This window comes from Erpetoichthys calabaricus, chromosome 12, assembly GCF_900747795.2.
Source record: "Erpetoichthys calabaricus chromosome 12, fErpCal1.3, whole genome shotgun sequence".
NCBI lineage: Eukaryota > Metazoa > Chordata > Cladistia > Polypteriformes > Polypteridae > Erpetoichthys > Erpetoichthys calabaricus.
Window position 1 is genome coordinate 84,734,275 of NC_041405.2, and position 15,003 is coordinate 84,749,277.

The window sequence follows — 15,003 nt, forward strand, 5'->3', positions numbered from 1 at the left end:
TTCCTCATTGGAAGGCATGTTAGTGGGAATGAGGAGGTCTTCGAAGTACTCCCCCCACCGACCCACAACGTCCCGGAGTCAAGGTCAGCAGCGCACCATCCCCAGCATATACAGTGTTGACACTGCACTCCTTCCCCTTCCTGAGACGCCGGATGGTGGACCAGAATCTCCTCGAAGCCGTCCGAAAGTCGTTCTCCACGCCCAAGTTTTTGCCTCAGCAACCACCAAAGCCGCATTCCGCTTGGCCTGCCGGTACCTATCAGCTGCCTCCAGAGTCCCACAGGACAAAAGGGTCCTGTAGGACTCCTTCTTCAGCTTGACGGCATCAAGGAAATTTATCATTTATAGGAAATATAAAAGTCCAATTGACTAGCTGATTGCTAACTACAAGATCTAATGAAGTCTTTTTGTTTGCTCTAGGAATTTTTCCAGGATTTTGGCAGATGGAGTAGAAAATGTACAAATTCTTGAATGTCTCCACAAAATGTGTCAATGTTTACGGGTTTAATTTTACACACACACAAAATAAATTGCTTTCTTTTTATTTATTTGTACAGTATACTGTGTGATGTATGTACCTGTATTTGCAATGCAGCTTGCCTTTCCTGCTCCTCCTTTTCAAGTTGGGCTCTTTCTTCTTTGGCAATGAGTTCACTTTCTTCTTCAGCTTTTCTCCTCTCTTCCTCAAGCCTTTGCTGCTCCTCTTCTTGCTTCATTCTCTCTTTTTCTTCTAGCTGACGTTGTTCCTCCTTTCTTAATCTAAAGGAAAGTACACATTTCAGTGTAAGGGATCCAATAACAAGTTTGACAGAAGCTAAACTGCACAAGTGGGAAGCATAATTTTGAAGATTAAAAAAAAAAAAAAAACACACCTTCAAATAAAAAATTACCACTGTATCGTTTAGCATCCTTCTCCCAATATAACCAGCATCTCTCCTCTGCACATGTCCAAACCAATAAAATCTCACCTCTCTGGCTTTGTCTCTAAACTATCCAACCTGAGCTGACCATCTAATGTACTCATTCCTAATCCTGTCCATCCTAGACACACCTAATGGAAATTCTAACATCTTTTAACACTTCCACCTCTGGCTCCGTCTCTCTGTCTTTTTGTCAGTGCCACCATCTCCAACCCATATAACATAGCCAGTCTCACTACCGTCTTCTATAACTTCTCTTTCATTCTTGCCTGTCACAAATCACTCCCGACACACTTCTCCACCCATTTCATCCCACCTGCACTCTCTTCTTCACCTTTCTTCCATACTCCTCATTACTCTGTACTGTTGATCTCAAGTATTTAAACTCATCCACCTTCGCCAATTCTACTCCCTGCATCCTTACCATTCCTTTGACTTCACTGTCATTCACACGTGTACTCTGTCTTGCTCCTATTGACCTTCATTCATCTCCTCTCTAGAGCATTTCTCCACCTCTCCAGGGTCTCCTTAACATGCTCCCTGCTCTCGTAACAGATCACAATATCATTCGCAAACATTATAGTCCCCAGGGACTTGTGTAATCTCTGTCAACCTGTCCATCACCATTGCAAATAAGAAAGGGCTCAGACCTGATCCCCAAAGTAATTCCACCTTAACCTTAAATGTATTCATTACACTCGTAGTCTCATTTCACTCGTACATATCCTGCACCACTCTTACATACTTGTCTGCCACTTCTGACTTCCTCAGACTTCCTCATATAATACCATAACTCCTCTCTGGGCATCCTGGCATATGCTTTCTCTAGGACTACAAAGACACAATGCAACTCCTATTGGCATTTGCTATACTTCTCCATTCACACCCTCATAGCAAACATTGCATATAAAGCGCTCTTACCTGGCATGAAACCATACTGCTGCACGCTAATCATCTTAACCTAGCTACCAGTACTCTTTTCCATAAATTCATACTGTGGGTGATCAATTTTATCCCTTTGTAGTTACTACAGCTCTGCACATCACCCTTATTCTTAAAAACTGGCACCAGTACACTTCATCACTCCTCAGGCATCCTCTCTAAAAAAGGAATTTTTGTTGATTCATCTATCCATCCATTTTCTTAGCCCATTTATTCAGGGTAGGGCCATGGGGAAGCTGGAGACTATCCTAGCAACCACTGGCCGTAAGGCAATCCCTGGACAGGGTGCAAGACCTTCACAGGCTTGGCCTTTCTGTACAACTCTGAAATTGCATTATTTTTCGGTTTTATGTAAACTTCAACCTCTGGCAAATTACCCTTTTACCTTTGCACCATTTAAGGTTATTCAATGGACCTAAACTATTTCAATTTCAGACCAAAAAAACTGGAAGAATGTGGGTAATTTGCAAATAACCCTAGAAATGAATGACATTAAAGAAATATGAAATAGTAAGCAAATTCCTTTGTAAGAATGATGAAGAATTAAGGACTCTAATATTAAAAAGAAATAATTTGTATATATTCCTATATTCTGAATCATCTCTCTTCATGTGCATTATTTTTAACTTTGAAATTAACTTTTAAATTAAGCTGCTGGGATAAATACACTCTGCTTTTGTAGAAGAATTTGAAAAAGGATGTATATCAAAATAATTCAAAACATTAACTGTGACTAGCAATTTACCAATTTGATTTTATTGTAAGTGAATGGATATCTACAGATTAAACTAATGTTTCCACAGAGTGTTTTAAATGACAGTCATACAAGGCACTATATGTAACATTTAAATTACAATTACCAAAATTAAACTGCCTTTCTTACCTTTCCTCTTCATCCCTTTGTAATTTTTCAAGTTCTTCTCGTTCTTTCTGTTCACGAGCCAAGCGACGTTTCTCAGCCAGAATTTTTGCAGCTTCTTCAGCAGACGTTGTCCCTGCTATAACTTTGGCACTTGAATCTATTGAACCAGAACAAATACGTTTTAAAAATGATAGTTACAAATAGTTTTGATTAGAACATTAAAAATATGTCACAATAACAGACCCTGATAATGTATTGGAAAATGAATGAATGAATGCAAATGGATCATGGGCATAATCAAACAGCATTTAAATGTAAACAAAATGAACCCAAATGCACAACATAAACATGGACAAAACATTCCAAGAAATACATTTACTATTGTTTGCAATCCACTTTTGAAAGTGTATTGTGCATCTTGAAAATATACATTACTTACTCCATTCCAAAAGATTTTTTTCTAACACTAAAATATTACATAGCAAAAAATTTTAGGTTTGATTGTAGTATTTGTTATTTATTAAAAATAACTGGTCATTAGTCAGAATACATTTGCATTCCACTACAGACATGTACAGAAACAAACAAAAACATGCACTTTATTCACAGTTCTCAAATAAAAACAGTAACAGTATTGATATAGTTAAAGGTATCTGAGTAAGACATATATATAGGGTTGGTTCCTGTCATTTTGAACTGAACTGAGTCAAGGGTTTGAAAATGGCTTGATGCTGTTGGTGGTTAGGAGTGTGAGGTGGTGGGGACTGACAGAGAAAGCATACCAAAGAACACTTCCAAGCAAAACAGAGCATCTCTCTACAAGCCAGTGTAGAAAAAGAGGGACAACCACAGAACAGTAAATGCCATCTTGTGTTGTGCCACAGAAGGGGGAAATCTCAACTGGCAAAAGAACAAAACAAATGACTGATATTCTCTCATGATTGTGAAATAAAAGCAACACAGCAGGGGCCAGTGGTGGAAGAACTTTAAATTAGTTAGAGGTCATAGAAGGCTAGCAAACAGTAATAAGAAGTCTTAGTTATAAGATGACAGTAGACTGCTCACAGGTAGGAAAATTGTCCAGCAAAGTGAGTGAGAGAGACAACACATGTTGGGAGCTGCCTATGAGACCATACTTTTTAAGGCAATATCCCTCTTATCACTGACCCATATCAAGAGGATTTTAGAAGGTTTATGTAGGCATCTCAGTAAAAGCCTTAATTGAGCCGACAGGTTGGTATAGAGTAGAGTAAAGATTCATTACAGCAAAGAAAAGGACTGAGAGAAATGTACACAGGGTAACATGGGAGTGACTTTTGTCAAACATAGGAGGTAGGCAACTGGATGAGTTCTATCACTCGACAGACAAAGGTAACAACTGCTAATGTTTGGATTTTTGAATGAATTTAAACTTATTTCTATTTTGGTTGCAAGGAGATTCCATTCTCTTTATTGATATTAGATGCGAATGTTGACAGCTTTTATTTTTATTATGAATGGCAAATTCATTAAATGATTTTCTAGTTGGGAAAACAAAACATATCAGTATATCAAGTGAGGCATATAGGTATCTATGGAAATGTTTAGGATACTTGTTAACACATTTCGGCTGGGCTTGCCTTTCCATAATATAACAGCCCAGCTGAAATGTGTTAAGTGTCATCAACAATGCATCCTGGACAAGGAGAGTATCTCACCATCTTTGGTTTTAGTGTTCAGTGCTGCTGAGGACTCTGGAGGCTGAGCACATTCTGGGCCTGCTGTTAAAATCTCCTTTGGTTTGGTCTCCTTTTTACGGAATGTGAGTGGACCAGCAGGGGTTAGAGAAGGACGCAGAATGGGAACTGGTTTAGGGGTTGGCTGAGGAGAAGGTGGGCGCTGTCTTAATAAGCTTGGAGACGGAGGACGATTCCGGGAACTTGGCCTGAAAGAAAAATAAAGGTTACTGTTAAACTAAGCTGATTAGCCAAAACAGTGTATTTTTTATTTAAAAGAAACACCTTCATAAAATAAATAAATGTATTTATTATCCAGCTTATAAAAGCACTTAACATAAATGGTATAATAAATCACCTAAAACTAATAAAAAGTTTTACTTTGAAGAACTATATAAAATGAAACAACTAACAATTTACTATACAATAAACTGCTAAGGGACTTTGTGTGTGTGTTCTTTCAGAACAATAATCTGATGGGTTAGTTTGGCTCTGATAATATGACTGAAAGAAAAAGTGCAAGTGTGAGGCATATGAGGAGGACTGAAGGAGTGGGAAGCAAGGTGAGAGTCACCATTCAAAGATGGGAATTATAAAACCAGAAAGAAGGCGAGCAAGGCGCTTCAAAATGATAGTCTGAGAAGCAGGCTTTATGGTAATGCACTCGAGAGAGGGAGCACCAGTCAAAAGAGGTGCAGACACACAAGAGTATCAAGGAAATGTTCTGAAGGCATCAACAGGGCAAATATGTGACATGTAACATGGTTAGCAGTAATACACCAATTCATCAATAGCACAGAGTACATTTTTACTAAGAAAAGGTGTGGTAAAATGCTTACTTAGAAGCAGATGGTGATGGTGGTCGTTTTGAAGCATTGGAAGGTGCAGGAGATGGAGACCTACGACGCACCTGAAGCCTTGACGGTGAGGGGGATCTTTTTGATGCAGGAGAAGGTGGACCCTTTTCTTTTTCCACATTCTTAAATTTAGAAAGGAACAACAATATGTTCAATTTGTCAAAAAAAAGAGGTACATCATAAAAGTTTAAAGACAAAACAAAAAGTTAGTACTCCGAACCCATTTATTTAGAAATTAAAACTCCTTATTAACTCAATTGCTGTTTGTTGCAAAAACAGCAATTCTAAATTGAAAGACAAAAAACATTATCATTGCATAAATGAGTAAACAAACTACTCATAACAAAGAAAGTTGTCCTATTCTGGTGATCTTTAATGACAAGTCTCTATGTTGCATCAATGACATTGTTAACTTTCTACCTACATATCTTTCACACTCCGTGTTAAGAAAACCTTTCTAACATTTGTGTAAAAATGTATCCTGATCTGCTTCTATATATAACCATGTGTTCTTGTTGGCCCTCATGTCCTTGTTGACCCAATTTAAGGGTAATAGTAGAAACTACTGTACTAATATACTTAATATACTTACAAACCTACCTCCACAACTCCTCAACCATCTCTATAATTAAAATCTTGTCCCAGTTTGTTTCTTTTTGACTGTGTTGCAACTGTTCTAAAATTTATACTTAAGATGGATTTGTAATCCTTTCCTAAACACATTCCCAATTCTCTGTTCTAGTTTTCATGCCAACTGGACTACTCGTTATACAAACAAGTTTGTTTGAGTCAGGAACCATTTATACTGTAATTTAGTGTAGTCTACAATTAAGCTAAAGGGGAAGGCAACACACTTTATTATAAAGAAACAATCTAAATTGCATAATAAAGTACTAAACTATTTTCAGTTTGCCTTCCTTCTACTAACGGGCATCACTGTTATTTTTATCACTGAACTTATAAATTTATATTAAGTGAGGTCTCGTTTAATGTACAGCACACATACACACACACAAAAAAAATCGCTCATTCTTTCTTACCCCCATTCAGTTTTTTTATCAATCCCAAATACATAAAAATAAATAAAACCTCACTTTATTTTTGCAAAAATCCAACCCTATTGTGTCTGCGTCTCCCTGTCTTACACCATTATCCTGGTCACACTTGGTCCAACATACTAGACACCTAGAGTGTAGGCTGGGGCTCCCCAATTCCCACTACACGGGGTGTCACAAACTGTTGTACACCTCTTATGCTGTACTTCAAATTTTGAACATTGTGATTACTCAAATCTTATATACAATGGTTTGTGTATTTATGTTGCATAAAAATGTCTGCTATCCATCCATCCGTCCATTATCCAACCTGCTATATTCCAACTACAGGGTTAAGGGGGGTCTGCTGGAGCCAATCCCAGCCAACACAGGGAGCAAGGCAGGAAACAAACCCCAGGCAGGACGCCAGCCCACCGCAGGGCACACACACCAAGCACACACTAGGGACAATTTAGAATCGCCAATGCACCTTACCTGCATGTCTTTGGACTGTGGTAGGAAACCGAAGTACCCGGAGAAAACCCACGCAGACACGGGGAGAACATGCAAACTCCACGCAGGGAGGAAGCAAACCCGGGTCTCCTAACTGTGAGGCAGCAGCGCTACCCACTGCGTCACCGTGCCGCCCCATCTGCTATATAAATAATAATTATTTTTACGATTTGAAGTTAAAATCATACTTCAAGGGGTAAAACTGGGTCAATCTATTTCAACTTTAAAAAAAATAAATTAAATTATCTTAATTCAAAATTTTTAAGTGTAAAAATGGTCTAACTACTTCTGAAGGAAGCCATTTGAAATGAGACATTATGTCTGAAGCAGAATAATCACCATAATCGATAATTAACAATAGATTATTAAAAGATCACCTACAGATAATTGGACCCATCCAACTAACAAAGTAATTTAAAAAATTCAGATTGTAACAATTTTATTTTATACTACATAAAGGAAGGATAGATAGATAGACAGACAGACAGACAGACAGACAGACAGACAGACAGACAGACAGAGCAAATTCATATACTCCAGCAGCACCTAACTGATACAAAAATTTAAGTAAACAATTAACAATTAAAGACAAATCGGTTGCAGCCACAAATCATTTGGCTTTATTTATGAGGAACTTACTTGAGTGTTGCCAGGTGCCTCCTCAGATGTACTGCTGGATGTGAAGGATGAAAGTCCACCTTTTTGTCGGTCAATGCTACGGCTACGCAGTGGTCCTTTGGGAGGGTGAAGAGAGCTAGCAGAAACTGAACGGGGACAGACGTAAAACTCTAATAAAATTAGGGTATTGGAGTAAAGCCAACAGAAAGCAAAGGTAAGTACAGAGGAAGTCAGAAAAAGGCAAACACAAAAAAGACAGGAAAAGAAGAAAATAAAGGAAGAACACAAAGATTATCTATATTAGATCCCAATAGAATGCAAACAACACCAAGTTAAACCACAGCTGCTGAGAGAAGATAATAAATATTAACAAAACTATAAAGACTACTCACAAAGCATTGTTAATTGCAGAACAGCAACAACAGCTAGTGCAACAGAAGATGACTCTCAGAAGGAGGAGTGTCTCTTAATCTTATATAAAATAATTCAGGAATGTAATGTGGCACTTCATAAGATAGAAAATTACTCAAAAAAAGGCTAGGCATTAAAGGATAAGTTTGATATTTTTCAAGGCAAAGTTAATTCTTCACAATCATGGTATATATTAGTTTTTCACATGAAGTTATAAAAAGCCTTAAAATCTACAAAATGTCAATATTTGAAGTAAAAAATGTCGCTAAATATTGGTTTGTAATTTGAGATTACACACACACATTGCAAAACAGCGCATCCTTATTGTTTAAGAAGGTAAATAAAGCACAGAGGAAACCACTGTTGCGTGATTCAGCCATTTTAAAACTAGACAATCTGTGTACTTCACTTCGTCAACTACATGTTCCTTCATCTTCCTCTATGGCACCCTTTCAGCCCCAGGAGTGTGGATTCATCTCAGAAAGTCATCGCCATTATTGAATGTTGATGCCCAGATGTGAGTTGATGTCTCTGCTTTGTAGACAACCACACAATAATAACAGAAAAGGGCACACTTAAGATTGCCTGTATTCTTTCATTATAGAGAAAACTTTTCCTTTATTTTGCAAAGATAGCACCTGCTTCTCCTAGATTGATAATGCATATGTGTATCAAAGTAAGATAGAATATTGAGCAGAAGTACAGCATACAACCAAGTGATGAGAACTGAACAGATATAATATGCATATATACAACCATTTATCCATCTTCTTCACCTGCTTATCCAGGGCAGGATCATGGCGCAGCTGAAGCAATCCTAAAACACAAGGCTGGGAAAATCCCTGGACAGGGCGACAGTCCATCACAGGCAGAACACACACACACACGCATGCACATACACTAGGGCCACTTTAGCAATGCCAATCTACCTAACTTACATGTATTTATACAGTAGTAGTAACATAGCACCCAGGGGAAACATGCAAACTCCATGCAGATACAATCCACAGTGTCCTTCACTACAAGACAACCGGGATACCACTGCACCACCTTGACCTATGTAAAATAACAAACCAGAATGACATAGATGGTGAGGTAAGGCGATAGGTTGTCATAACTTCACCCAGGATGGCCACAGAAAGCAGACAAATGAGCAAGAAATGTTATCCTTGCCTTATACGGTGTCCAGTTTACTTTTGTTATCACAAGCATACCTCAGAAAGGTGGAAGGCACGTATTCTTAAATCAAAAGCTTTGCTACTTCATAGTAAAAGTATTCGGTAAGCTTTAACACTCCCCATAATAAGCCCCCAAACTCAAAAGCAGGCTAGTTATCTTTTAAAATGTATAAAATATGCTTTACTTTAGAACATAATTTCATGTGGCAAATTAATATACTGTGATTGTGAAGAATAAATTAAGTTGAAATATAATTAACTTACCATTTTAGGTCATATATCAGCTAGTAACCAAGACTTAAAATCTACCTGTAGTATACGTTTTGACTTCTATATGTATTGGCTGTTGCTGCTGCATAGGATGTTTACATCACAAGCATCACCATACTATAAACAAACATGGAATTGAAGCAAAGGGTCAAGGAGTCATGTTTCTGTCTCCTGTATTTAACCCATTACCTGACAGACCTGATCCTTCTGCTGTCAAGGCAGCTGTACTCTTGCTCCTAGCTAAGGATGCCTGCGTGGGCGTAAGCAAGCGACTGATGACACCACCATCCAGGGGACTGACAAGGGAACGGCGAGCTAAAAAATTTCACCAAATCAATTATATAAAAAAAAAAAAAAAAGCTGCCAAATAAATATAACAAACAAATGTGCAAGCGGGTGTTGGGAATGCTGGTGAAAAGCACAAAGCAGGAAATAAAGCTAACAAACAACTACTGCTCCAATATCAAGAATATGCAAAAGGCAGGAAAAATTATGTAAAACATCAAAAAATTTCTTTTAGTAGTTTTATTTGTATATAATTATAAAAAATGAAAAATTAGGCCAGTAGATTATTTTACTCACTTGCAGCTGATCTAAAAGAATGAGTACTAACAAATGTCACATTGTAGCATCATATCTTCAGAAAGTTATCTGGCCTAAGTGAATTTTCACTAGAAAATGCTCACAATATTCCATTGAGGTGGAGCTCTGAATCTGTAAAAACAATGTGCCCTACTTCTTTAAGAGTAGCCATTTTATTAGCAAAATTATATCTAAATGTTTAATCAGAATGTTGTATAATAACCTGCTTGTCAAAGAGTTTATGGATGACCCTGACCCAGTATGAAGTTCTGATATAAGTTAACTAATCAGAAAGAGACCAAAACTGCTGACTGTAGCAAAGACCAAATATTATTGTTGCTAAGCAGCAGCATATAGATCATTATATCTTGCATGTTTCTTGCCTGTGGATTTTGTCTTTATTGGCGTTATAATTTACATTAATATAATATGGAATATGTTCCATTTAACAATTTTTAGACATATGAATATGTATATTGAAACATTAACAAAATTAAATCTAGGGAAAGGGCTAAAACACTCACAAAAAGCCAATAGTGAGACACACCTTAAATATAAATTACAGTCTGGTGTAGAAAAAGTTTTAAGATAGTCATTTGGTGGAAGCAGGCTGTGAGGAAAGGAAGTATGAATTAAGAAGAACCTTAAGTAAAATATAAATGTAAACAGGCACTGAGGTATTCATACAATTGGGTAGGACCTGTTTGCAAACAAATGTACTCTGGTTAGTATAGAAGTCTGCAGAGGAAAAAAAAAGATGGGTTATTAAAGGAGCCTTAGTTAGGTTAGTAATTAAAGGCTTCCTGGATACAGAAATTAACAAGGATGCAAGTTGGTTAATGTGGAGACAAAATACTCCACATGCAGTCAGACTCAGCATAAAGTTTTTGCTAACAAGCTAGCTTTTAGTTATGGTGTCATTAAAAAGCAATTTCATTTTTCAAATTTCTGGTAAATTTGTAAAATGCAACAGCAATCCACCTTGGTGTTCCTCTTTTGACAATTTCTCTGTGTTTGGAGAAGACTGTTTTTTATTCACCAGTCTATTTAGTGAAGAGCTTCTCTTCTTTGTAGCAGAACCTACAAATAATGTTCAAAATTAACAAAAAATTATCTGTCCTTCAAATATATATTTTTTAGTTACAGAAAGCTAAAAAAATGTCTTGTATTTAAGAAAAATATAGCACACTACATTTTACTTTAGAAATATTTCTTTATTCCAAAACTATCTGACCAAAATGATGTATGTATAATGATGCAACAAAATATCATGTACTTGATAATATAATCATTAGCTATTCCTTATCAAACACTACACTATACTGTATAAGGCAAACACTAAGTTTAAGTTCCAAGAACTCAGGTTAAGTTTGTATGCTAGTGATTTCTTCCTTACTTTACACTACTGGATTCTACAATTAGTCCAGCTATCAAAGATTCCTTCAGGCATACTGATAGAATAGTATCTTCAAATACTGCTCAAATACAAACTTATATTTTCATATTTTTTTCCTAACCTGTAGTTAGAATGCAAGCTTACATGACCAAGAAGAAAAAAATTTGGAGACAAAATGAGCTATTTGCTGACTGATATTTCAAAGTCAGAAACTGAAATAACCTTCTTAGGCAAGTATTTAGACTAATAAATTGGCTTATTATTAGTCCCTACCTGCACACCATTAAACTACTGTCAAATTTTATGCGTAAAACTTCTAGGTCTGTTTAGGAATTATTTCTGACTCAGTGAATTAAACTCTGAAGTTATGAAGACTAACACACATTTCGATGGGAATCAGAGGTAACAATAAAAATACATCAACTATGTAATGTTGCAAAGCTATGGCAAAGTATTTGGAAAACTAATAATCAAAAAATGGATGCGACATCACAAATGGATCTCACATCATTCTGCTATAAAACTGAAGCTCTACAGAAAATTCAAATTCAAAAACAGGATTATGATCTCAAGCATAATTAGACAGACTCAAAAGTGAAAAAGGTAAATGCTCTTAAGTAGCACAGTCAAATCGCCAACATCAATAACAGTCATTTTTGTGGCACAGTTTGAAAATACTTGTCCACAACCATTGATGAGCTACAAACTTGAATTAGCTGTAGCAAACGAGCCACACAAAGAATAATCAGAAATCTAGTAGATATCAACTCCATAACACTTGTATCACTAATTTGTTCATTGAACAAAACAGCTTTTTTTGGTCTAAACAATTAATGCAAGAAGCATATTTCAGTTTTTGACCTCTACTACCAAATAATTAATCTTTGACTTTAAAAATTACTTTCAATATGCAATAAAAGTAACAGATTTAGATAGGCTGAAAAATTATAATTTTTATTGCTGTGTCTGAATACTTTTGCAAAAATACTATAATTATGTGCTGTTAATGTATGTAAAACTGATCCTGCACCTGTCTGTTCCAACTGACTTATTTTGTGAAATTCCTTATGAGGGACAGGGATTTTGTTAATCAATCTGGTTAAGGAAGCACTCCGCTTTTTGGAACCTAGAAATAAAAAGTACTGTGTTATTCTAGGAAACAAGATTCAGAAAATGAAACCAAATTCAACAACACAAAGCAAAACACAAAAAATAGAGATAAATAGCAGCAGCTCAAGGGTTTTTAGGATTACATACTTTAACACCAAGATATTATCCAACCATTTTATGATCCCATTAAAAAACACACTACAGTACAAACCTGTTGACCAGAAACTGACTGTATGACAGATTAATTGTCACTAATATTAAAAGTGGAATTAAACAGTTGTAAACTGGATGTCAACTTTTGAGTGTAAATTCTGTAGAGAACTGATAAGCACTGATGATGGCAGGAGAAACTAAATCAGAAAAGAGATGGAATTTAAAAGGGAATGTTTGGTGCAGAGTATAGTTAAATGAGGAAGTGGACAAATGACTCAACTTGATTTGAACCCATGCTAAAACAACAGAGTGACTAGGTGTCTGCTGTGTTGTCAAACAATTTAAAGTACAAAAAAAAAAAAAAAAAAAAAAAAAAGACATCTGTGTTGTTTCCTTGTTACAACATTTAGTGGCACTTCAGCCTCCCCAAGCAATGAGAACACCATCACAGCGTCCTCGGTGCTCATGTTTACTAATTTTAATATACAGTGCATACACACACGCACACATTATTTTTTATATATATATATATATATATATATATATATATATATATATATAGACACACACACATGTATATATACATATAAGTGCATCTCAATAAATTAGAATATCATCGAAAAGTTAATTTATTTCAGGAACTGAATTCAAAAAGTGAAACTCATATTATATAGATTCATTACACACAGAGTGATGTATTTCAAGTGTTTATTTCTTTTCATTTTGCACATTATGGCTTACGGGTAATGAAAACTCAAAATTCAAAATTCAGTATCCCAGAAAATTTGAATATTGTGAAATATTTCTATATTGTAGACTCATGGTGTCATACTCCACTCAGCTAATTAACCCAAAACACCTGCAAAGGTGTCCTGAGCCTTTAAATGGTCTCTCAGTCTGGTTTAGTAGGCCACACAATCATGGTCGTGAAGAGCAAGAAGCTGACAGATAAGGGAGTACTGCATGTACCCAAGGATGCAACTTGCAAAGCACATCTTCCTTGAGCTTTGCCAAACTTTTGTCCCTCCACTTAGCTTCATTCACATAAAGTGGTAGCCCCATTTCTCTGTGTAATTGCAGCATCAGCACTTACAGCAGCCATAAAAAAGGACAAGCCGATTTACAACAGCCTACTCACTATGCCATATTATCAATAAATATTAAAGAATTAAAAAAAAAAAAAAAAAAATCACTGGGCAGCTAATTTGTTTTCTATATCACCACCAAATATCTATTAAATCAGTCAAAACCCTTTTGAAATTTTGGAAAGTATTTAGTTTTTCTACTGTAAAGGGGGGAGGGGTCAGTACCCTTCCTTTCTTATCATATACACGCTTCCCTAGATGTACCATTTTGCCAAATTTCAGCTTTTGTACATAAACCAGAAATAGTGATTCAGTCAACTTTATATTATTTACTGTACATACTATATAGGCACATATATACAGTACACAGAAATATATCAACAACACACATACACAATTTAAATTATATACATTATAGCCAGCATAGTAGCACTGCTACATCGTGATGGCAGGATCACACTGGGATGATGTCCGTGGTTTTATTTTCAGCTTTTGTGCTCTTTTTCACTGTTAATTGCTTTAACCTGTTTGAGTTTTTGTGTTACTGCTCCTTCAGAAATGAATTATTTCTGTATAATTGTCTTATTCCCATTAAATAGTTTTATAATGCCCTTTCTCCTGTTTTCTAATTGATTAAGATTGTTTACTGTTCTTTATATCTAGAAATGTTGGATGTGGTATGAAGAATTTTGGCTTCCAATATTAAGAGGAGAAAATTGGCGGTTAAGGTTAGAAAGGGGACTGTGTATTTGCACCTTACATTTTTGTTTTTTTTCTTGGGTGACCTTGAGAAAGGTTTGGGTGCCTGCAGTTGGATGTTCCTCCTCTTCTTTTGGTTTATTAATATAAAGATTTTGGATTCAGATATTTTAACGTACAAGTTTTTTTTTTTAAAAAGAGTGTTGTTTTATTAATACTTTTTTTTATTTATTTAAGGAATAGGTTTTTTTTGTTATTTTTATATTACCTGAGCATATTTGTTGAGAGTGTGGGACATGTGATGAATTGGCACCACTTTCAGGTTGGTTCCTTCTTTATGCTTGTAGCTGCTACTATAGGTTCTGTCCTCCTCAACACCGTTTTAATTTTTTATATACATACATACACACACACACTAGGGGGCTTTGCACCCTGCTCCCTTCGCATGCCCCAAACCCCATCACCCCCAGGTTGCTATGCGCCAACCTCTTCACACCTCTGCCTCTCTCGTTGTGAGGGGGGGGGGGGATTGGGGTTTGAACACACCCCAAGGAGACAACAACAACAACATTTATTTATATAGCACATTTTCATACAAAAAGTAGCTCAAAGTGCTTTACATAATGAATAGACGCGATCATTCCGCCAACACCTCTTC

At 36.2% G+C, this 15,003-nt stretch overlaps 1 protein-coding gene across 12 annotated transcripts in view; it reads right to left on the reverse strand.

Annotated features, from left to right (window-relative positions):
- The window catches only part of map7d3 (MAP7 domain containing 3), a 158,898-nt gene that overhangs the window by 39,096 nt on the left and 104,799 nt on the right, over positions 1-15,003 (reverse strand). For 2 of the 12 annotated variants that reach the window (XM_028815786.2, XM_028815783.2), the window contains 8 exons: positions 12,329-12,424; positions 10,884-10,982; positions 9,510-9,635; positions 7,483-7,607; positions 5,279-5,418; positions 4,422-4,648; positions 2,746-2,881; positions 579-759 (listed from right to left, as the gene is read on the reverse strand). In XM_028815786.2, the coding sequence (XP_028671619.1) occupies positions 579-759; positions 2,746-2,881; positions 4,422-4,648; positions 5,279-5,418; positions 7,483-7,607; positions 9,510-9,635; positions 10,884-10,982; positions 12,329-12,424 (1,130 nt within the window). Of the gene's footprint in view, positions 1-578; positions 760-2,745; positions 2,882-4,421; positions 4,649-5,278; positions 5,419-7,482; positions 7,632-9,509; positions 9,636-10,883; positions 10,983-12,328; positions 12,425-15,003 lie in introns of all 12 variants that reach the window. The other 10 variants (XM_051935174.1, XM_028815787.2, XM_051935177.1 and 7 more) reach the window with 7 other exon arrangements.